Source organism: Erithacus rubecula, assembly GCF_903797595.1.
Source record: "Erithacus rubecula genome assembly, chromosome: 6".
NCBI lineage: Eukaryota > Metazoa > Chordata > Aves > Passeriformes > Muscicapidae > Erithacus > Erithacus rubecula.
The window spans coordinates 51637124-51662485 of NC_136688.1; the positions used below are offsets into that span (position 1 = coordinate 51637124).

The 25362-nt window shown below is 41.4% G+C and overlaps 1 protein-coding gene across 1 annotated transcript in view; it reads left to right on the forward strand.

Moving 5' to 3' along the window:
* The window catches only part of KIF26A (kinesin family member 26A), a 93040-nt gene that overhangs the window by 14387 nt on the left and 53291 nt on the right, over positions 1 to 25362 (forward strand). The window contains exon 3 of the mRNA XM_079308612.1: positions 15839 to 16339. Within this exon, the coding sequence (XP_079164738.1) occupies positions 15839 to 16339 (501 nt within the window). The remainder of the gene's footprint in view (positions 1 to 15838; positions 16340 to 25362) is intronic.

Consider the following 25362-nt stretch of genomic DNA (forward strand, 5'->3'; position numbering starts at 1 on the left):
GTGTTCCTTAGATATGCACTGGTTTATGGGCATTAATCTGGTGTGTGCACTTCAACTGTATTTCTGTTTCTCTACCTTCATCTTTTTTAGCTGCAAAACAGCAGAGATCCCTTTTCCTTGAGTGAGTAGGCAGAATCATACTTGTGACATATTTTAAGACTGCTTAGAAGATATAAACTTCTTCAAGTGCTTGTGATCTATCTAGTTTTGCTTTATTTGATTCCTTAAATGTCAGCCACTGTGAACAGTTCTAGGATTTTCCTCCTTTATTTGGGAAGTGTCGTTGATGAGAAGGCAGCTGATGTGCTGAAAGCATCACTCCCTTAGGAATTTGGTGTGTGAAGTGTTTAGCTGGGAAGAAAGCCCTGTGACAGTTACCCTTTTGTTTTTGTTTTCTTTTGCTTTTCTCCCCCTCCCTCCCCCTGCAAAAGCTTCGATGGTTTAATGGTTAAAGAATGCCGCAGCTCTGCTCAGCTGTGCAGTGCCTTTCAGGTAGTGAGAGGTGTCTGAGGAATGAGAGGGATCCCATGGGAGTAACGCTGGCACTTGGCTGACCTGGTCTGATGGGTCTGTACATAGTCCCAGCTCCTGCCAGGAGAGCATCTGATGTGCAGCAGCAGCAGCCGGGGGTGTGACCCCTCCTGTACCTGGATGGGCAAGTGCCTCCCTACCTGCTGGGGTGTGGCTGCCTCCAACACCTCCTGGAGAAGGCAGCTCCTTCAGGAGACCTTGGCCTCGGTGGAAGGAGCCCTGCTGGCAGGAGGAAGCTGGGAGTGATACCTGAACATCTCTTCTGTAGAGGAGCAGCTGCTCTGGCTCCCTTAGCACACAGTGCTGCTTGGAGCAGCGCTCAGGGCAGGCAGTGAAGGGCTGGGAATGCATTTGGCACACGAGCTTGTAATGCCTGGTGCAAAGTGCAAGGTGGGAGGTGTCTTGAAGCATCTCCCTCTGCCAGACCCAGCTGTGCTACTGCTCCAGGAGGGGCTCCAGGAAGGATGGAAACCATCCAATTGCTGCTGCTTTCCAGAAACACTTGAGATCAGAGTCTTACGAGTGTGTATCACCTCTCATGTATCTTGCTTGTTGCAGGTTATGTTGTGATGGCAGTCCTGATCATTATCTCATTTTAATTTTCAAGAGCATGATGTATGTGGATACACCTACTGCGCTCAGAGATTTCGCTGTGAGATTAGAGACATGTTTAGGAAATTAGTAATGAGAGAAAAACACGTAATTAAAAATGATATCAGTTTGGAAGCTCATCCATCTTCAGCCAGCTTGCTGGAAGAGAAAGAAGTCTTACACAATACCTAGTGGTGGGAAAATGCATTTGGCTCTCCACATTTTAAACAGGAAGGAACTATTTAAATGACAGACTTACAATAGTAATTGGGGCATTTACTTGTGAACACTGGATAACATATTGTAGATGAATAATAATGCAGTAATTCTGTATAAAGTTAAGGCAGATCTTCTCATGTTTGTTTACTTTTAATGATGCCTTCATGCAATTTTTTAAAAAACTTATTTGGAGCCTTTCTAAAACAATTGGGTAATTGTACTGAAAATAACATTCATATTTTGAGGTAGTCATATTTGCATATGCCAAATATTGTCTGTAGCATTATGAGGATGCACACTTAAAAATTTATTTGTTTCCTGAGATATGCAGTTTTATGTGAAATGTCTTAAATTCAAAATCTGCAACAGAATTTTAGCTCTTCATCCCCAATGACCATTATAAAATTGCCATATGTCTTAAAATATGCTGTACACAACTGCAATTGTTCAGACTGTGAATTTCCTCCCATTTTATGATGAAATCCTTAGTTTAGAATAATTTTATTCTTTAGTAGGAGAAACACCATTTGGTCATATATGGTTCATTATAAAATGTGGTAACTTTTATGCATTTCAAACACTACATGTGCTTCATTTGAGTTTTTATGCCATTTTTCATGAACAATTAGCAGTACTTTGTTGTCATTTTTGTCATGAAATGCCCATAAACTCAATTATCTTCCTGTTTGGTCCCACTTACAAACACACAGAAAACCTAAGCAGATGTCAGACCAATAACCAGGTGTACATTGTAGTACTTTGCAAACTTCTAATTGCTGCAGGGATGTTTCCCAGTTAATGGCTGTGTTTATTAAGTGCTCCTGTCTGCTGTGCCTTGCTCAGGAGTGTACCTTACAGGTGGTGTGCTCAGGCTTGTTTATCCAGTGACAGACTGGAGTAGCCTTGCAGAGGGATGTGCTTTTTCAGTTTTGTTGTTTGTAGTGTAGTTAGCAAAACTGCTGAATTGCTTGTGGTGTAGGGTCCTGTGTGATGAAGTATTCAGTGATCTTGGGGTGGGTGCTAATGGTGCTGTTGGCTGTCTCCCTCTCCAGAGGTGATGAGTGCTGTTATCTGGAAGGATGGACAATAGATGAGGATAGTGTGGCCAAAATGACTCACCAAGGCCAGCAGTTCTTGATGGTGCTTGGAGCAGGGAACCCTTGGTTGGTGGCCCTTTGTGTCTCAGAGCTGGAGGTCAGCAGCTGTGGTGGAAAGGGTGTGGAATGCTCCTTGGCATTCCCTGTTGGGCTTACCCATGGAGAGCTGGCCTTCCTGGAGGGCTGTGAGGGGAAGCACAGTCTGACTTGACAGCCTCCTCGGGGTCTGTGCTGTTATGCATGATTGGGGAGATACAGATGTGGACTGAGGATTCCTCCAGTTGTTCTGTGTTCACTGCCCAGGAGCAATGGCAGCACAGGAAAAGGAGACCCTTGATTCATGACCCTGTGCAGTCCTGCAGGTTTGTACCCAGACAGGCCAGAGTGCCAGGCTTGCTTCTGAGATACATTATGTATTGATGAAACAATGAGAGTGATCATCTTTTCCCAGGAATTAAATAATTGCTTCCTGGATGAAAGGACCCAACATCTGGCTCTTGGGTTTCATGTATTTTATCATGTAGATGTAACTGTTTGCTTTGTTCCTGCAGTAATGTTAACCTACTAATGTATGAAGCTGTTTCAGGTCAGTGAAAAACTGCATATAAATCTTTATTACATGCACTTGATTGTCTTTAACTCTTTATAAGATATAATTAGCACCTTGTAATCATATTGGAGTGCTGTTTCTGTGATTACCCTGGCAGTTAGTGTGCAGTGCAATCCTGGTTTTATAGACTGGAGTTAATGTTAACTTGATTGGAATAAAGGACAAACATCATCCTGTGTTGTTGGCCAGGTAATTTTCTCACCTTTCTGCTGCCCAGTTCCATTGCCTCCTGCAGTTCTGAGATGTGGCTTCTGATTCAAAAGCTGTGACCTTCAAAATGTGGCCACTTTCAGGGATGGTGTCTGTGATGGGAGGGAAGAGGAGGATTGTGGCAGGTCTTCAAGGATGGTAACTTGGCAAAGCACAAGTGCCTAGAAATGTTTTGATCCTATTGTAATGAATAGCTGCTAGTTCCTGTTGTTGTTTCTGTTTTGATTGAGTGCCCAGCTGGTGTGTGGTGCAGATAGGATGTTGGGGCAGGGAAAGGAAGTAACTGTCAAAAGTGCATCTCCCTCAGGAAAGCAAGAATGTGGAGGCATGGTAGGATTGGTGTTTAAATAGCACTTATTTTTCCTTAGTTTTCATAGTGCACTGACCGTGTGCAATTTTCCACATGCTGGGTAATGGAAAATTGGCCCCAGAGGAAGTCACTTTGTAAGTCAAGTTTGGGATTATAAAATCAATCACTTTTGGGTCACTAATTGATGTGGAAGATAGGAATTTCCTATACAGTATGATAAGTTGGTTGGTTTTCTGGCAGGGTGTGCACAGTGCACTGTTTAGCCAACGATATTCTTTCCTGATCCTGTTGTTAACTTAGGAAAAGCATCAGGTCATTTACAGCTACACCCAAATTGTGGGTTTGTTTCTGAGTAGAAAGGGGAGGGTGGAGGGAGTTTCTCATGTAGGATCTACATGTGTTTTATGAAGCTTGTTTTCATCTCTTTGTGGCATAACAGAGAAGCTTGGCAGCCATGTGGGAATCGTGAAGATTGATTGCTCCTGGTGTTAAGCATCTCGTATCTCTGAGTTTATATCAACACTACCCTTCTTCCAGCAGCAGCATCTGGCTCATTGGCAAGCTCTGTGGACAGTTGTTTTCATTGCTCTGGAGATGCCTCTGGCTGTCATGTGGCTGCTGCCTTGGCCATGCTGCTTTGTTATTCTAGCTGGTCCCATTTTCATTATTTAGTTTTTGGCTTTCCTTTGATTCTGATTGATTGCTACAGAGACTGTAGTCTTGAATAAATCTTGCCTAATACTCTCATGCAGGGACTTCTATGAGATGCTGATGCTAATTTATTTCAGTGACTGTTTGCTGATGGAGCTTGGAGCAGTAACATCCCAGCCTGTGCCTTCTGTGCAGGTTTTCCCTGTGAATCACAGCATCAGGCATGTGGAGTAAAACACACATCTTAGAGCATGTCCTGCATAATGGCTTTCTCTGAGACTGGTGCTGCAAGCATACATCAAATATTAACAGAGCACAGTCATTGCTTGGAATGGTGCTGAGAGTCCTGGAATCAGCCGCTTGGATTTTTCAAGCTGACCATTGGGAGCAGAGATTCTGGCCCTGCTGATATAAACTGTCACAGGAGCAAAGAGTAGTGTGTGTCAGTTCTGGATTTATATCCTCAATTGCTGTCCTTAGCTGCTTGATTGTGTTTTTTATTCATATACTGTATACTTTAAAAAACATTATTTTTTCAGCAGTACTGTGGGTTTGGAAGACTCATGGGCTTAAATAAAAGTGAGTGTTTCTTAAAATACTAAAGCATCTATTTTCATTCAAGAAGCCTATCAGGGTCACTACTTCTCGTGGTTGAAATTAACAGAGCTGTGATGTGCAGGAGGTGGGACAAGGTACTTATCTTCACTGCTCTTTAACACTGATCTCTAGAATTGCTTCAGTGCTGCCCACAATGGGGGCTACTTGACAAGCTGTGAGATTTTATAAGGATGTTAGCAAGACATGAATGATTACACAACTGGTTTTAAATGTATATTTACATCTGTAATGATGATACTAAGGCAACTTAGGTGACAGGTTTTTTTTTTTAATGATTCACTGCAAATTTTACATATAATGCCAGAAAACCTTGTTTTAAAAAGAATGGGGATATTTTCACACCAAGATGTAACTCAAGTCATCACCCAGCAACAACAAAAGTACATTTCATTGGCATTTTATGAAATGGGGAGGCAGATTGGTGAAAGACTTCACTGCTAATTTGAAATTAGGAACAGGGATATTTCAGTTTAGGGGAGGATATAATGACTTTGCATTCAGTATGAATGCTGCCATGGATTTCTTTAGGGCCCAGTCTCACTCTGGGGCTATAATTTCTGTTATTAAAAGAACCCTTTCTTCCTCTGTACCTGGCCTTTCTAGCAGGTGATGAGGCAGCTTCTTTTCCAAGGTCCCAGATTACAAATTAAAATAAAAACATCCTTTTATGTAGTACCTTCAATTGAATGGAAACATAAATGTATCCTGTGATGTTAGGCATTGTGTACAGTTGTGGAATTTCTATAGAGGTAACGTTAGATACTGTAAATGTTTAAGAGCCTTGTTAAGTGTGACTGGTAGGACGAGCTAGTGCCTTTCATCTCTGAGTTGCTGGTTTTATTAGGATCTGGCTCGAAGGGTTTTGAAAGTTGTTGCCAGGTATTTGATTGCTTCTGTATCTCAGGAGACAAGGTTTGTTTTGTGTGTGTGTGAGGAGCCTGAAAGAGTTTGCAGAGGTATTTTTGCCAATCATCTGTGGGCACGTCTACGTGTGCGTGTTACAGGCAGACATAAGCTCACTTTGCCCATGGGTTTAATATGTTTATATCCCATGTCTCAGCAGTTTATAAACCCTATTAACATGGCTTTTGAGATGCTTTGAGCATGGACACAGTGGGTTTTTGTCTGCCTGTGGGCACAGCCCTATGGATTTATGTTTGTAGAAGGCAGACCTTAGGCAAAGGGAGCTGCTTCTCTTTGATTACACCAGTCCTTTGGATGGTGAGAGATTGCACATCTTGAAGTTTTCACAGGACCACAGCAGGGCTTTCTAACAAGAGGGTTATGGGTGGATATTGATCACCAGACTGTTGTCATTCCGCTCATGTAAGTGTGATGTGCTGGGCTGACAGAGGCAGTTCTCACCCAAGCCCTTCTTCTGGGAGCTGCTCTGTCTGTCCATCCCCAGCCTGGATTGGTGCTGGGGCTTGTCCTGATGCAGGTGCAGCACCAGCACTTGATCTTGTTACACCTCATGAGATTCCCATCAAATGGAGCTTGTCCAGCTCTCTCTGGATGGCATCCCACCCTTCAGGTGTGTCAACAGCACCACTCAGTGTGGTGTCATCTGTAAATCTGCTGAGGCTGCACTTAATTGACCTTAATAAAGATGTTAAATAACACCAGTCCCAATAGGGACTCTGAGGGACACCACTTGCACCTGATGTCCACTGAGATGGACAGATAAGAGTGCTGGACTTGCCCCTTCTAATTTAGGCATCTCATTTGGATTCCTAGAACTGATCCCTGAAGTTGTAGGGAATAAAACATAGCAATTCTATACTTTGTATCTGTAAAGGAAGATTGAAAGTGGGATATAAAATGTAGCATAATTAATGATAAAACAAAGTTTTGGGTGTGGTGATGATGGGCTGTATTTGACAGAATTTTTTGAAGTGTATAGAGGGTCGTAACTGGGACAAGAGGTATGAAATTAATATAGGAATGATGCAAGTGGGAAAACTTGCTGTGGGTAGGTTACTAATAGTCATCTAAGTAGAGGGGTATTTTGAAATTTGTGGCACTTGGACCTAAGCAGCAAATCTGTGCACAGATATGTTACCCATCTTTCCAAAACTACTATCATAGGGCTGAGGAGTGATATTCAGATTTTTAAAAAGTAGTCCAGCTTCCTCCACTGGAATGGGGTCATCTATCTCTTGATCACTTCCCACAGCTGTTTCTCATCTCCTCTTCAGAAATTCTCAAAAAACCCCAAGATTTCTCAATGCCATTCTGTAGCAATTGCCAATGCTCACTCATCCTTGATAGTTTTTCATGAGTTACCTTTGCTTAAAAGTAGAATGATTTCCTATTTTCCATACCCAAGTGGATCTAGAAAGCAATTTGTCACCAGTCTGTTTGTAACCACTTTTTGTACTGAAGGACTCTGATTACTTTTCACTCGTCTAAAATAAACCAAACTCATTTAACTTCCTGCAACATCCTTGTTTTTTAAATTGCTATTTGTCCTGTAGACACTCCTCAAATGCTCTGTCTCCAGCTGTGTTTTATCTGGCTGGGATAATTCACCCTAATGGGATTCCATTGGAGGATCACTTGATTCTTTGTGCAATGGTCCTCCACCAGCAGATAATCCTTGGGATCTGCATATTTATCTTTTCTTTCTAATGTGAGCTGGGGTGAGAAGAATGAGATGAATTAGTTCTATGCCCTAGCATCCTACCTGAAACTGAGGGACAGCAATGAACCTTACTTCCATCCTGGTCCAGAGATACTGAAGACACAGGACCAACAGGTGGCTGAGGGCAGATTTGTGAATTTACTTGCTGAAGTTGTGCTGCTGAAGAGTGGTATTAAAAAAAGCCATCTAAGAATCCACTTTAAAGGGCTGCTGGATGAACAGCTTGGAGAAGGGAGGTGGTGTCTCATCCATGCCACCTAGTATGCAAAGGAACTGAAGCAGACTCTTCAGGTAGAGGGTGGCCAGCTTGTGGTTGAGGAGTTACAGATGCTCTTCATCATTCCTTGACTATTCATCCCTGTTAGTTTTTTTTTTTCCCCCCTTGGTTAAGTCCAGGCAAGAAGAAAAAGTTAAAACTTAACTCCACTACAGTACTCCCTAAATTCGATGCAAAGCTGAAATTTTTCAGCCAAGGAGGTTTTTTTTTAACTGAGGCACTGGAACTTAATTAGAATGAAGAATAAATGAAATCCCCTTTTATAATAATAAAAACTTCATGGTGTGCTAACTGTGCACTGTATGCAGTAATTTGTAGCATGCAAGGGAGTGCACAATGGGCAGCCTTTTGGTTGTGAAGGCTAAATCGTTTCTGTACAGTCTTCAAGTATTCATCTACCAAATAATTGATAAAATGAGCTAGTGAATGAGACACTAAGAGAGTGTGATCCAATGCCAAGTGCTGGTTTCCATAGTTGATTTTAAATCTGCATTATGCTAATGATGTTCATTTGGAAAATGTGTCCACTCCCTAACTTCTGCCGCTGAGTGTTCTGTTAATTGGATTCAGATGGTTGGACTGAAAAAGTGGCAGGGTTCATCTACAGGGGAGTGTTCCAAGCACTTTTTTTTCCTATGCAGTCTTTCTAAGCTAGAGTTGCTTTCACTGTGGCTGGTGTCCAGCTGTTCTTGAACTCTCTCATCAAAGGTCTGTCTGATACAAATGGGCACAGTTCTGCTGGGACAATGAAGTTATGATCTCTTAAACATGCTGAAGATCTCATCTGGGGTGTGACTCCTCTCCCAGTCCATTGGGCTGGCTGGGCTGGGTTGCTGGTCAGAGTTCATCAGAGAGGGAGTCCATTTCACCAGGCTCACAGTGCAGTTTGTAATTCTGGAAACACAGGCTGTTGACTGAATTGTAATAGCAGGAACAGCCTTTTGTTTCCCATGAAATGATATTAAGAGCTGGTGTTTCTGAGGCATTTTGACAAGGCAGCACGTTTCTGTATAGTGGTGCTGTGCTCTGATTTTCATCCCTATGCTGACATTCAGAGCTATTCTATTACCTGGGCAGCCTCATTGAACTCAAACTGTTTGTGGGGTTGGTGGCATTCCGTGGGATGGCATCATTTTCCCAAGCAGCTGTTCTAACCCATGAGCACTTGGTTGGCTTTGAAGAGGAAAGAGAAGTTGTGACTTTTTATGCAGTTGTGACTCTAGTAGGCAGAGTTTTTATAATAAGATTTACTGTGCTCATAGGCTAACCAAAATTTATTCCCTAGTTCCAAAGAAAAAAATAATTAGGGATGGAAAGCTCTTTATCTTTTAAACAAAAGTGTCTAATTTCTGTAAGAGGTTTTTAGTGTGAATTTCTGAAAGTCAGCTTCATCCAAGTGGCTGTTGCTGAAAGTAGAATCAAACAAAGGCTTTTCAGACACCAAGTATTGTGTAGTGATAGATATGCAACTATTTCTATACACATACTTGCTGCTGTTTCAAGTGATAATACTTTCCTGAATGTTTATAAAAAAATAAGAGGGAAATTAAAAAACACACAACGTGTGTTGGAAGATGGTATTTTCACATGAACAAAATCAGTACTGAATTTACATTGAGCAGTTATAGTAAGCCTCAAACCCAAGAGGGAAAATTAAAAGATTACTTAAAACCAACAATAAACATGCAAATTAAAAGTCATAAATTTTAAATGAAGTCATATGCTATTAAAAATAAGCATAAAATTGCATACTAGTTTGGATGTGTAGTTTATAGAACACACCAAATGTTAAAATTGGATGAAATTAAGAAAAACATTTTCCAAAGGCAAGTAAAATATCTGTTTAATTAGATAGTAAAGAAAGAAGATTAAAAGTAATATTTTGTGAAACAGTAATTACTGTTTTTCAGAAGTAGTCAGGTTCCTGTGTGTTGGTCTAAATTTACCGGTGATAGCAGATCTCTTTGGGGTCTTTTGTTTTGTTTGTGTCTTTTAATTAATTTAAATGGCAACCACTACCTTTATGTTGTTTTCTTAGCACTGAACACACTGCATGGCTGTTTGCTCCAGTACTCTGCCAGCTCATGAAAGCAAATCTGGGAGATCAGCTCATCCCCTCTGGTTCTGAGAGGTTAAAAGCCAACTCATTGCAGGGGACTATACAGCAAGATAACAGGAAAGGCAGCTGAAGCCTTTGGGAGGTGGGTTGAGGTGCTGATGGGAGCCTGAGATGTAAATAAACCAGATTGCTCTCATTTCCTCTTTCCACTGTATTATGCATTCCAATAGCACTATTCATCTTTATGACAGACACCTATTGCTTTAACTTTACTGCAGGCCACTGAAGTACATTAAAGTGGGCAGGAAATGGAAATAAATAGAGTTCAGTGGAGCTGCGAATAACTAAACACGGCGCAGTCGTTTTTAGCGAGGGGCCATGCGAGTTTGAGCAGATTTATTGTATTGCTTGGCTTTTGTTAGAAAGATGGTAGCTCTTTAAAAGAGATACTCTGTAATTTTTCTCTATAAGTAAGAAAATGTGCTTGGATTTTTTTTTTTTCCCTAAACTCTTTGGGTTGCCGGAGATGAAAAGAAATTGGGTTGAGTCTCAGCTGGGTAGAGTCAGGAGGATGTGTCTGTGTGCACTACCTCGGGTTGTGGCTGGAAACAAAATAATGGGATTGGAGATTTGAAGAAATCCTGCTAGGAAATAGAATGGGAGGAGGGCCACAGTCCATTGGCTTAAATTAACCTTCCACCTAAAGGTAGTGAGACACTGCTGTAAAAAGGCCAAATGGAATTCGGCCTTAAAAATCTATCTACTTTTTTCCTAATGCCTGCACATTTTGCTCGCTTTGGAAATGTGGATTGCTCTCCTGCTTGTTCAGAGGAATGTTTTCAAGGACAGTGAAGTTACACTGCAGGTTCCAGATACCCTTAACCCGCAGGAGATGGGACTTCAGGTGAATTCTGTTTTTGTGAAAGCTTCATGTGTTTGTTTTTCCTTGGTTGTTTATATTCTGATAAGATGAGGTCAGTGACTGAATGAATTCACAACATGGGTTACTTGAAGACTTAAAGCTCATATTTTCACTCCCTTGAGATTTGTCAGATAATTGGAAACTTTTCTTAAAAAAACCGTTAGCACTGGTTTTGTTTTTCCATGGTTACATTGAACACTCTATGGGTTTGCTGAATCTACTGCTTGTGCTTTTAATTTTTTTTAATTTTTTGCTTGTTTTCACAATGACTGCTGTATAGTTGAAAGCCGGCATCAGCTTTCAAGGTATTTGTTAATATAGAAGATATTAGGGGATATTTCACAATGCCATGTAAGATAAAAACTGATTTGTAAGCAGTGTGGCAGAGATCTGGAAGGACAATTAAGACAAAAAATCATTAACATTGATTCTTGTGCACTGGGATAGTACATTCCTTTTTCTAAAAGCATCCTTTTAAAATATTGTTCACCTCAGTGTGTATTTAATTATATATTTCAGTGTGACATTCAATGATTCTTCTTTCTCTTAAATTATACTTACATCAGGACTTTAATTCAATTCAGTTAGAATGCTGCTCTGGATACACTCTCACTGCAGAGAGCAGTGCCAGGCAGAATTGCAGTAATTACTGAGGACGGTTGTTGGCAATTTGACTTTTCATCATTTGTTCGTCATCGTTTGTTCGCACTCTGTGCATAGTTCCTCGCTGAAAGGATTAGGTTACAGATGGGTGGGTATTACTTCAGGGACTTCTTAAGTGAGAATCCAGATGCTTTTCTGCCTCCTCTTCTCTTGCTTAGTTTGGGAGTTAGAAGTCAGTCGCTGCAGGTAAGATTCAAAACTTGTATCTTTATTTCTCTTTGTGATGGAGAAAAGCTCTCTATTCTTTCTTGCTAGAGCAGAAAATCTAACTGCAAACCCTGAATACTTGGGAAACTGCAGATTGAGCTATAATTTAAAAATAATTTAATTTAAGTGCAGTTATCACTGATAAACTGCTTCAAGTTCTCCTAATAGTTCAGGTCCAGGAAGGTAATTTTGTGCTTCATGCTTGGCTATGCTGGCTGTGACTTTGGTGTCTAAGCTGTAGCAGGGATTTTTGGAGATACTGGCCTTTGGCCACATGCCAGTTGCTTTGAGTTATGTCTGCAGTTTCAAGGGCAATGGTCTGGGGATGTAGTATTCTACATTTGTGGGTTTTGTCTGTGTACCCCACATGCACATGTGGTGTTACCCCAATAGCTGAGACCCTGCTGGTTCCCCCCTTGGTTTCATGGGGAGGGGGCAGAGCTGAGCTGTTACACCAGGGAGGGAATCCTGGATTACAGAGACCGTTCCCTTCTCGATGGTGCAAATTGCTGATGTGCTTTCAGATCTGTGCTCCTTTTCCCTACTGCTGCTTTCAGAGGCAATGCCTGAAGGCAGCTTCAGGCTGAATGCTCCAGTGCTGAAGGAAATGGGTGTTTTGTTGTGTGTTGTAGCAGGAGCACAATCCTGGTTTTCCAAGTTTACTATGCTGCCAGCTGAACTTGCAGACCATTTCTGTGAGCTCCTCTCATGTGGGCAGTTTCCATGTGTGTGTTTAATCCCCCAGCAGCAGTTGGCAAGCTGGCTTGTGTCTGTAAGAAATGCTTGCTGAAAAGCAGTGGTAAATTCAAGCATTCAGAAAATTTGTCCTCGTATAAGAACATGTAATTATCTCATGCCCTGACCTTGCTGGGGGCTGCTGTGCTCCTCAGTTCCTAGGGGGACCATTTATTTTACAATTCTAACAGTCTGTGATGTTTGAATATCTGAAACTTGTATGCAAAAGTTATCAAGCTGAGTCTGAAATCAGGGTTTTCGTTCCTCCAGTGGGTGGGGAAGTTGTGAATGTTACAGCATCACAGTGTTCTGCTTATCCTGCTTGTTCAGGAGGAAAGATGAGCATTTGGATAGTAGGTGTGACAAAGACAGCACAGTTTATTTATGCTGTGGAGGAACAAAAGAATCGTGTTCTTTGTAGCACAGCAGACTAAAGAGGTTTTGGAGCACAGTTTGGAACAGAGGCTTGTGTGTTGTGTGTTTAATTTTTGTGCCGTTCCCCTCAGCTATTTGCACACCTCTTTTGTTTGATTTGCCTGTCTGCTGGTGGAGCTGTAGCGAGGATGCCTTTGGCTGCTTCACCACGTGTGTGTCACACATTTGGTCACTCGGGTTGTATTTCTTCCCTCTGTTAAACACAAGAGTGTAAATTCCACCCCAGCCTTGCTGAGCTGCTGAAGCAGGGGCTCTCCAGGAGCAGGCATTGTCACCGGGCAGGAAAACCTCTCTAATGGGGCTGGATAAACTTTTAAGTTATGGTTAATGTTTTTAACATAACTTGTGTTTCCTCTGGCCTTCACGCCCAACCATTAGCCAGGTGTTTTTGTCTCTCAGAGTGGAAAAATTAAAGTAATCTAACTATGCAGCAGGGCCCTCCCTGAGGTGCTGGAGAAGGTTGTCCACAGTGCAAACTGGGGGTCACAGAGGCTGGATGTGTGGGTTAAGAGACTCCTTGTAAAGCTTGGCAAAATGTAAGCATTGGAAATGAGATGCCCCCCGTTTTGTTTTTTTTTTTTTAACTATAAATAAATTATGAGGTTTAAATTTGGCAGGCTATGTGCCTATAAGCTTTGCTCTGTGTAATTATATATATATATATATAAATATATATATATATATTTAAAATGTATTCTTGTTCCCCCCTTTAATATGACATCCACTTGATTTCTTTGTAACTGCGAGACAGACCTGACTCTGATCTGCCTTACGCTGTAAACTCTGTTTATGGAGCTAGAATTGGGGTCATTAATTTTCTTTACATCAAAAGAAGTAATTTCTTTTAAATGAGAAGCCTGTTTCACCTAGTAATTCCCTTTAATTGCTTATGTGAAACTTTTGACATTTGATAGCAATTTAAACATTGCCAGATGAGGCTCCTGCAGTTGGGACGTGCAGGTGCTTCCTTGTGTGCCCAGCTTGGATCAAAGGATGCAAGCCCAGGGATGTGCCTGGCCACAGACAGGGCACCCAATGCTGAAGGAGCTGTATTTTGGGGCTGCTTGAGTAGATGCTGTGTGTCAGCTCAGCAAGTGTTTGCTCAGAGGGCTCTCCCTTGGAGAAGTTTCTGAGGAGCACTGAGCACGGTGCTGTTTGTTTTTCTTGGGAGATAGACTGCATGGCCTTTGTTTTGCCTGAGGCTAAATAGTGCTTGCAGCACTGAGTCTCTGTTTTTTTAAAGTCTAACAAATAGCACTTTCTGCTGAAGGGATAGAAAAAAATTTCTAAAATATTACTTTTTTTTTTTTTTTTTGCCTGACTAATATCTCTTTATTTAGTATTACCATCTTCTGGGAAGTTTGGTGGGAAAGTATTTTCTTCCTCATGAGGGTAAGCAAATGGTGCAACTTCAAAGGCATTTCTAGCCGGATCTAAGCCTCAATAAAGAGAAGAGACAAAAATGAAATAGTGTCTTACCCTTCACTTTTTATGCTGGTTCACAAATGTGAATCAATCTATTGTTCAGTCAGTGGCAGGAGTAGCTTTTCTTAGCCTGAGAAGTATGTTTTATTTTAAGTCAATAAGCAATAATTTAGATTATTGTGGAAAGAGCAACTTTGGTTAATTGCTTTTGGCTGTGGAATAACTTGATGCTAGATAAATTTACAATGGTTTCTATCAATTGTACTGTGCTTCGTGAGAGATTAAAACTATTGCAGGAGTAGTCCAACAGCTGAACATGAGATAAATTCTGTGCTGCTGCTGCTGCAGAAGTTAAGCAGTATTTTAGTACTTTCTGAATTCAGAGCAAAGCCAAAGCACCAGTGCCAAGACTTCTTTAAAGAGTTTTATTGATGTGCATTGTAATTAAAACCAGAATTAGTTTTCTAATAGGACATTCATTTCCTAGAGAGCAATTACAGCTTGGCATAAAGTAATACATTTTTAAAAACAAGTGCCAATCTGGGGATATCCCCAGCATATGTTGGATGACTGATTTACCAGCTATGTGTGTCCTACTTATTAACAAGAAAGTTAAATATTTTCATTTAAAATAATTATATAAATAAACCTTTGGCTATGCTGTGATTTCATTAAAACCTTAATTGTTTGGAGAGCTCTGTGAGAGTGTGTGAAGTTGGGTCAGTTTTACAGCCTGATGTTAGTCTTGATAGCAGATTTACGACAGGGCTGGATTTAATCTCTCGACTAATCTTTACAGTAGCAGGCCTGGGATGGGAAGGCGTTTGTGTGCTTCAGGAGATAGGAAACTCTATCTCTGAAGTGGAAACGGTGCTGGCTTCTAAAATGTCTTAGCAGCCTTAAAATGAACTAGCCAAGGGGTGGTGGGGAATTGCTCTGTGGAAACAAAATAGGTGTTGCTTTTAAATCAGGTTGCAGCGTGCTCGTTGTCACACCTTCACACATGGCTGTGGGCTCAAATCTATTTCTCATTAAAGCAGCTGTAGCAGAAGGGAATATTGCCACCATCTGGGTTGCAGAGATCAGAAATAACAGTCCTGTGGGCAGCCGCATATAAACTGGCTTTCATGCCACTTGATTAATCATTTCTCAGGGTAAGGGCAGCAAGATGTTTACCAGGTCACGCATTAATTTCTTAAAATACTTTCAAGTCTAATTTTCCTGGGTTTCTAATAGTGGTATGCCTTTGAATCAAGTTACCATATCTGTAGGTTCAGCATCTCAACTAACATTGTTCCTGAGCAGGGGAAACACGGGTACTTTAGATGTCTCCAAAGGAGAGTTAATTAGAAGAATGAGCAGTTATTAAGAGCACCACAGTTCCACTGTTTAATTCTGATGATAATTTCCATGCTGGGTCTAATACAAATGAATTCACTTATGGTTTATTAATCGACTGTGGGCCTGTTAGGGTATTTAGCAGGAAAAATGCTGAGAGTTACCAGAACAGATTTAAAGCACTTCTGTCAGTGGAGAGCAAATCAGAGAACTTTATATTTCCCCTCTCCTTTTTATCTTTCTGCACTGCTGTAACTGAGTATGGTGTTTTTTCTCCCTTTTCTTCACTTCTTTAGGACCCACGATTATCAGCTTTAATTTTTGACAAGCTTCAAGTGCCTGACTATTTACAGAAAAACAGGAATGAAGGAGAGAGCAGATGTGAAACTTGTGCCACTCACTTGAATCAGCTGAAGCAGGAAGCCATTCAGATGATGCACACCCTGAGCCAAACCAGCTACCCAGAGATGCCCGACCTCCCGCCCGGCGCCGGGGCGGTGGCCAGCATGGTACCCAGGATGGTCACTGTCTCCTCCCAGAGGGACCTGCCACTCCTTGCTGGCCAGGTGGGCAGGCAGCCTGGGAAGTCTCCCAATCTCTTCTCTGCAGCAGAGAGGAAGAAAGGACTCGGGTGGTCTCAAGGCGTGGGAGGTTTTCCCAACTCCAGCGTTCAGGTGACGGTGGCGCCCAGCGGTCTCAGCGGTGCCCTGAGCTCCGTCACCATCCAGGCTCAGCAGTACCTCGAGGGCATGTGGAGTATCTCCAGGGTGAACAGCTTCCTGCCTCAGGCTTGTCTAGTAAGTAGTGATAATTCAGCCACTTGAGTTGTGTTTGTGTGTGGATGTACAGATAAAGTTTGAGATCTATACATATTTATCTTTGTGGGGATCAGCTAATGGTATTCTAAGCCATGTTTCATGAGTTTAAGAGCTTTAAAAGATGTTCTATCAGATTTTCTTTCTTAGCTCACATGGTGAGATCCTTTTCCTCAGATGTTTTTGCACCTATTTTAGCTTCATGAATGCAGGTGGTGTTATTTGCCTGTCACATACCTGGTAACCCCTTTAGAAGAACACAAAAGGCCAAGTTTGTCACACCTGAAGCTCTGGAAGCTTCATGGGATTATATCAAAGATGAACTTGACCCTCAAGTCTAGTGCTGAGCTTCCAACACTGTGTGCAGTTCAGCAGTTGCTGCTGATGGGCTGTGATGCACAGCATTAATCTGCAGCTTAGATGTCTTGCAAAACAGTTTGCTGCTGAGGAAGGGGCTCAGGAGGTTGCTTCAGAGCCACATGCCTGTAAATGTCACTGCACTTGGATTTTAAGCCTTGATGTTGATTTCCTGTATTCTGTGTGCGTTTTATGAACTCTTGTGGGAAATGGAGAAGCTTTATAGAGGTGCACATTGCCTTTAAAGCAAGTTCATTATGTGGCCATCTATGGAACTGTGCTAAGAAGAAGAATACAATATGTGGCTAATTTTGACTAAGATTTATTCCTAACCAGGTTTCAGGTAGGGAATGGTGGGGGTGTACATAACAATGAAATGTGTACAGTTTGAAGTAATGGTTTTCACTTAAAGATGACATAGCAGATCTTTGAGATCAGGTCTTTTGGTGCCAAGGAGCTTTACATTTAACATAATGCCTTACATGCTGTTATATGTAAACACTACCTAATACTGCTTGGTAGCTTCAGCTGGTTGGGCTCCAAGATCATCAGAGATAAACATTTGAGTGCTGCTGTGTAACATTACTTTTTCAGGCTGACTTTTGTTTCCTTTTAGAAAAGCCTTGGAGACTTGAATCCTCCCTCCCATACTTTTCTCTCTTAAGGAAGTTTGTGAATTCACATACATTCCACCTTTGAGGGGTTCCGATTTAAATTCAGTGAATCTCCACTGACATCAAGTCATTCACTGAGGAAAGGGAAAATTGCCCATTCAGCTCTTCACAGTTTATAAGGAACTTCTGCTATGAGAGCTTTTCTCTAAATTGTTGCTCCATGCATTAGGGATCAATTTGGCCATGTAAGGTGTATGATGCTACCTTTAAATTGCCTTCTAGGTTCTTTGTACATCACAGAAATAGAGAAGAAAAAATGGGAAACGTGCTGGGCAAAGAAGCCTGCACTCTGAAAGCAGAAGTATTTCCATTTGTCTGCTCATTCATTGTCTGCCCTTATTCTTGTCCTAAATAATTCAGTAACAGCCAGCTGCAGATTTCCTCCTGCTTAACCATGCTGACTGATAGATGTGGTCTTCCCTAACCACTACACTATCCTGAGATAAAACTGCTGCCTCATTTAACCCCTGTGAAGGAAAAATGTGTATAATGCAGCAGAGCTTAAGTGTGATTTAGAAATGTGCAAAGAAACTCAGTAGCCTGGAAAAGAGTGACCTTTAACGAAAGGACAAACACTGTGAGTGTTGGAGGCAGCTTGGATGTGATCCAGTCATCTGCAAGGATCCTTTAGATTTATAAGCAATTTTTGGAGAGTCTTCAGTTTTATATCTCTCTTCTCTCTTTCTTAATTTTATTCATTTAAACCCAAATGTAGTTACTGAAGACTGAGTACATCTGTTTCCAGATGGTGCTTCTTGTGTCTGTCAGAATTCTTCCAGTGCCTTTTGTATTGTTAAGAGCCTTGTGTCTGATGAAGTTGTTTGGGTGGGTGAGGCAGAAAGTGCTTCCCCTACGCTCTTCCCCTGAGGAATCACAGGTGTTGAAGAAAATAGGGTTGGAGAGATTTCAGGAAACTGTTAGTCTAGCCCTTGTCTAGGATAGTATCCACTGCAGGACATTCTTGTCCAATGCTTAACTTACATAATTTTAAAATTTTTCAAAGACTGAGATTTTCTGAGTTCTGTTGATTCTCACATTTGAACTTCCTTCCTGATTAGAAAAGTTTATTTTATTCATTTACATTTTTTTTTTTTTACTGGTTAGAGAGATAATTTTGTCTTTCCTGGAGTTAGAGACAGAGTTTAGGTTTCAGATTAACCCAGAAGAGAACTGTGCATACACATACTTTTAGTGATGTCTGTCTTTAGCAATACTTCCTGCCTTGTGGAGCAAAGCTGGTCTGGCCAGAGGAATTCTGCAGCAAGAACTACTGCAGTGGAAAGAACAGCATTGAATGTACTATTTATTGTGTGTGACTGGGTTTTGAAGACTTCAGCCCCCATTTAGGCAACATACTGCACAAATGCAGAAGGAAAATACGGTTCTTTTCCCAGGGAGTTTCTACTCTTGGTTGTGACACCAGTTATTTTGACCACCCTGTAAATACTCCTGTTTCACTGGGAATCTTAAGCCTTTTTTCCCCTACCAAAGGGTGCTTGAAACAGGTGCTGGACTCCTGGTGGGAGGCTCCTACCCAATGCCTACCCTGCCAGTGATTTAACTCACTGCTGCACATGAAGTGGGCACAATTAATTTTATTAATTTGGGAAGACAAAGGTAAAGGCTGGGATTCATCTCAAGTATTTTTAATTGTCAGAACCCCAGGTGTTTATTATAACATAATTACTGAGGCTTCCTTTGTGGCTGTGGAAGACCAACAGGCACTTCCAAGAGGTTCTCTCTCCTTCTCATCTGGGATGTCTGTCTTGGTCTGCCTTGTCCATCAGCAGTGCCTGTGGCTTCCAGCTGGTGCTCCTAGAGCCCAGGTAGGTCACAAATAAATCCCTTTTTGGATGTCCTGAGTGCCTTCTGGGTGTGAAAAGACACCCCAGTGTGCATCTGCCAGACTTCAGGAGACTTTGCAGCTGCACACATTTCTCCAGAATCTGTATTTTTTATTCATGGGTAGTTCTAATAGTGGTGGTAGTGGAATTGTCTGTGGAGATTAAAAAAAGATTTGATTCTGCTCCTCTCATCTCCCTCCCAAACTCCCATGTATTACCCTGTAATGTCACGGTTGTGAAAACACTTCTGGGCTGAACGTTGGGGGTCAGAAGTGCAGGACATCGTAAATTTTTAATATGTGTTTGGAGTTCAAGTGTGAAAAATCCATTATATAGATTATAAATTTTTTGAACAGGAACGTGTGTTTGAAGCACAGTGTGGGTGCTGCTCAAACCAAAATAATGACCATGGGCTTTGTGAAGAGGAACAGTAATTAAGGATCTGGAGGAAGGTTCAGGGAGGGGAAGACTAGGATTGCAACCAAGGTGCAGAAGGTGAAGATGTAATCAGCTGCTTTACCCAAGTGGCCTGTTGTGAAAAATTACAAAAAATAATCAGCAGTAGCAGTGATAAGTTGTCTGAGCAGACAGTGAACACAGTGGAGGGGAGGGAGCTGGTATAACTCTGGGTAAAGGAGGTGATTTGTGCTGGACACCTGACAGCTATAATTAATAAATAGTTTTATATTGATGTTTTTATTCTAGACCTGACAAGTCAATATAAGGTTACTACTCAAATGAAAAAAACCACATTAGCAGTGCTCAGCACTGCCACCCAGTTTAATGCAAAAGGAGAGGACTGAAGGGAGTTTGGGCTTCCCAGATGTGTTGGAATCTGGCTGAGAAGTTGAACATGAAAACCACTGAAAATATCTTATCTGCTTATTAGAGTGTTTGCATTTATTGTGTATTGTAGAAAAAAAGAGGTCTTATTGTATATTTTAAATTGACTGTGTTATTATTATACAGTGTTATGTACTGCATAAAATTGCTAAAGTAGCCATGCCATGTGCTATAAAGACATCTCAGTGAAATACAGCTTATTTGCAAATTGCTTTTTCTTTTATCTTACACAAAATGAAATCCCAGTCACACTGTATTTCTTACTTGCATATATACAATTGGTACTGGTTATAAAGCAAAACGTTGTGGCTCCTTGAATACTTACCAGTTTGTAAGTGGATTTAAAAATATATTAAAAAAATGCACCATTAAGAAATTGAAAAAGTTGGAGCACTAAAGAATTTGAAGTGCCTTAAGTAAAACTTTTAAAGCCTATTTATGCAAAATTGTAAAATTATCAAAAGCTCAATGTATGTTCCTGAGAGTATTCACAAATTTAACTTTAGATATGAGTTTATTGCTTGGGTCTGTGAGTTTCAAAGAGGGAGGGTTCACCCACAGCACAGCACATGTAAATGGGTGCATAGACCCTAAAGTTAAAGAACTTTTGTTTATTTGTCTTATGTGAAAAACGTATGAGTTATTTTAGTCACAAATTCAAGCTTTCCTGTAGTTTGAATAAGTCTTCTGCTTACCCTAATCTAAACCAGATGGATTTGTCTCAGAGTAGCTCAGCCTCTGTTGACTTTTCTTAAAGCCTCTTTGTTTGTTTATAGCCAGGGTGACTTACATTTTGTTTAAAAGATGCAATAAAAGGCTGACTGTGGAAAACAGAACAATGACAAGATTTACTTTCCAGCATTTACTTTTTTACTTTGATAAATGTCATGCCAAATGGATTTTTAAATTAATTTTTAAAACCTTTCTTGATAGCTTTCTCAGTGACCTTTTATTAATACAATGTGGGAAATATATTTTGTAATGAAACAATTAAAATACAGTGCATTGGCCATAAATCTTGTCTGTGAGATGTATGGATGTCTTTGAGCTTTGGGACATTTCTCAGACTCCACGTGTAACATCTTGATCCTCAAGAAGTCAGTGTCAGATGGTGAGGCAGGGACTGCACAGAGGCTTTTCTGTTTTCCCTTTAGCTCCAGTAGTGCTGGTGTCACTGCTCTTATAGAGGAAGGACATAAAGCAAAGGGGGTGGCAAAAATGACTAATTTTCAAAGTTGGTCTTGGTCACCCTCCATAACAAGCTTCAACAGCAGAAGGAAACCTTTTGGTCCAAGTCACTAAATGCCTTCTCATACTGACCTAATTAGTGTTCCCATGGAAAAGAGCTTTGCTGTGAGTGCTGCACATCAGCTGGGCAGTCATCCTTGCTTTGGGCTGTGCTGCCTTGGCAGATGCAGAGGGAGGGTGTGGTGTGGGAGGACAGGCTGCCACTGCCAGGGAGACCCTGCCCAGACTGGTGTGGAAGGAGAGGGTGGAAATTCAGCCTTAAACGTGCAGCTGAAAGCGTAGCCCTCTGTTTTGTGTAGTTGATGAGACCTTTGTGCTCTCTTATTATAGGTTTTCCCCACTGCATGGTGCTGAAGGTGAAAATGAGTTTAATTTTTAGTGTATTTCCGGGTATCAGAGTGATACTGGAAAAATACTAATAGTTACAGAAAGGTTATTGGCTACAAGATGGAAATGAACATTTTTTTGGGTGAAGGTGTGGAGTGCATTTCTTTTTATTGTGTTTGACATTTCCACCATAGTACTGGTTTTACAGTTGTGGGACAGGGTAACTATTTGAGGACTCAGACCCTCTTGTGGCTCAAATTACCACCTCAAACCAGTTCTTTTGATCTTTCACCCCTCCAGGCTAAGCAGTTGTTATTACACCTCTCATGAGGAAACAAGTCCCTACTTGCCTCTGTTGACAATTGAATTCAATAGGCAATAATAAAGAAAATGTTTGCCCAGACTTCACCTGTAACTCATCAGAGATAGATTTAAGACAAGCAGATTTTGGAGATTATGTGGAAATTATAATCCACTGGATTTACCTTTGGCCCACAGTTCATTCTCTCATCTGGCAAGTGTATCATAAACTACACTAAATACCCCAAATATTTAAATTTTCTGCTTTTGCCTTTCCACTTGTTTCTTTGGCCTTTTCTGTTCACTTTGCTGTTTCCAGCTTCTTTTGCTACCTACTGGTCCATTTATACTCTGAAGTTGCTCCACTGTGCATCCTCCAGTGAGCTGATAATCAGTGCATCCCATTCCACCCCAGCACTAGAAGTCACCATGCAAGGAAGGTTCATCCTTTTTGGCTGAAGCTCAGGTGTGGTGTCATCCAAGATTTGAGAAGGAACACTTTTTATGAGGCTACTGTTGCACTGGTTACATGGGTTAAGCGTGGGCTGCAGATGAATAATACCCTTTGGCTTCAGAAGTTAATGCAGCAGAGAAACCAAATAAATTCAGGCAGAGCTCAGACCTTAGTTGTGTGCAGGCTGGTGGAGGAGAAAGTCTTGCAGTGGTGTCTGTGTAGCACATGAAAGAAACTGATTTATACAACTGTGTGCATGTAGCATTGCCCAGCTGTCCTGCTTGTATAGAATAGTATTTGAACATAATCTTTTTCTTTTTTTTTTTTTTTTTTTTTTTTTTGGATAGTGCTTTGAATTTGACATTTTCTCCACAGGCTGTTTAGTGGAATGATGGCATGTTGAGGGTGTGGGCCTTCAGTTGTGCACAGCATGAGCATTGCTGAAAGCAGCTCCTGTTGCTCTGTGGCATGACCAGCTGAGCATGGGGCAAAAATTGGTGCTTTTTGTTACTTGCAGCTGGAGTCACTGAAGCACCCTGCCTGGTAGCTTCTGACAGGAGGTTTAAAAAGCATCAATAGAAAATGATGTATCTATTTTTGTATTTCAGCACTTAGGAGAGAATTTATGATGTATAGATAGAGTTCATAGATATTTCAAGCATTTCATATGTGTGTGTTTAATGGAATGGATTGCCACTTTAGTGAACATAGCATCAAATCAGCTCTGTTAATTGAAAAAGATTTTTCACATTATTGCTAATGATGTGACACAGTTTTGTTAGAGATGGTGCATAAAATAGCACTACTTCAAGTGACATTAATGTATGCATTTAAATTCCTTTTTTCCCATTTACGTGCATTATTGATTTTATTTCATTGTTGAGCAGCTAATGGATTTATAATTTGAATACAGTCACTGTAATCAATGATGGGATTATTAGATTTATAAATAGAACTTTAAAACTACGATGAGATAATTTCACAATGACATTGTGGAGAGTGGGCTGCCCAACCAGGAGTACTGAGTGGATGAGGTCCTCCAAAGACAGACAGGAACAAATTTGTTTTCAGAAGTCCTGGTCCTCATGAGGGACTTCAACCACCCTGATACTTGTTGGAGGGACAGCACAGCAGGGTGTAAGCAATCTAGAAGCTCCTGGAATGTGTTGATGATAATTTTCTTCTCCAAATGACAGGAGAGCCAGTGAGGAAAGGTGCTGTGCTGGACAAGTTAACCATGAGCCAGCACTGCCCTTGTGAACAAGAGGGCCAGTGGTGTTCAGGGCTGCATTAGGAAGAGCATTGCCAGCAGGTGGAGGGGGGATCCTGCACCTGTGCTCAGCCCTGCTTCAGACCACGTCTGGAGTGCTGTGTCCAGTTCCAGAAGAGCTCCTCTGTTCAAGAGACACAGAGCTCCTGGGGAGGGTCCCCTGGAGGGGCTGAGCAGATGATGAGAGGACTGGAGCATCTCTTGTGAGAAAAGGCTGAGAGAGCTGGGCTTGTTTAGCTTGGAGAAGAGACACCTGAGTTAAATGGATTTGTTAGCTGCTACTATTTCAAATCTGGATGGGTTTGTCCTTTTGTGATACCTTATCTGGAGGAAGAATTTGAAAGGTGCTGTAGGCATAAGTCTGTTGATGTGTTTTTGTTGTTTCTGGGCAAAGATAATGGATTTGTCATTCACAACTATCTCTGTTGTGCTTCTCAAAAAAGATGAAGTTGTGCAAGGTGATGAATTGTGCAAGGCTGTTTTCAGAGTCAGGTGGCAGTGGAAGGATAAAGAATGGGAGAGTGGCCCTTGTGATGCCTGGCTTGGGAAAGGTCTAGGTTTAGTTTGTTCATGCAAGGTGTGGACAAACCCTTGAGTCTTGTCAATCTCTCCTGATGACTCTGGAGTAGTGATAGGGGATACAGGAACAGTGCAACCTCCTGTTGCTAGCTATGCTAAGATTCTCTTCAAAAGACTGAATGGGAATGATAAGAACATTAGTAATATCCTGCTGAGTCTCAGCTGCAGCCTGTCTAGCCCAGGGCTGTCTCCAGCAGTGAAAGGGAGTGCTGTGGAGCCTGGCTGTTTCCTGCAGTCAGCTCATGCTCCCCAGATGCTCAGTTGGAGAATTCACAGAGACACGTACCTGACTGTTCCCTTTAGGATCTGTTTAGAGACCTGTGTTCAGGAATTTATCCAAACCCTCTCTGACCCTGAACCACCAACTGCACAGCCTTCTGTGTGCCAGCAGGTTCCATGACTTCCCTACCCAAGTGCAAAGAAGTATTCACTTTCATTCAATTCATTCTGCACCTCCATGACTTTGTAACCTCTGTCAGGTTGTCCTCAGTCTTTCATTCTCCAAGCAAGAGTCCCAGCCTATTTCATCTCTCCTCCTGGGGCAGCTGCTTTATCTTCTTGACTATTTACTTGCTTATCTCCTGTCATTTCCCTTACTCCACTACCCTGTCTTGAGATGTAGTACTAGGCTCAATTATGTAGATGCTCTTCTTGTTCTTTTTGCCCTGCCTTGTGATGTCCAAAATTTGCTTGCTGGTTTTTTGGTTTTTTTTTTTTTTTTTGGCTGCTGCTACATCTTGATTTAGAGGAACTGTCAATGATCTTTGGATCTTCCAAGTTGTAGCTGCAAGTTTTGAGCTCAGTATTGTTGAGGAGTCATTTAGGTTGCTTTTCCCCTTTAATGTGGTCTTATCCATGTCAAATCTTACCTGACACTTCTTTGCACAGTCACACTTCTTTTGGAATACCTTGTTATTGGCATTTGGTTACTTTAAAGAACTTTGAGACATTTACAGGCTTGCAGATTTCACTCTAGTCATGGTGAATAATGTCTGGGTTACCTGTCCCCAGCACTGGGATAAAACAGTGGGGTCAGCAGGAGCACCCACAAAAACAGTGTCATCTGCACATCTCTATCCCTAATTTGGGACCTTGCTGTCCTTCAGCAA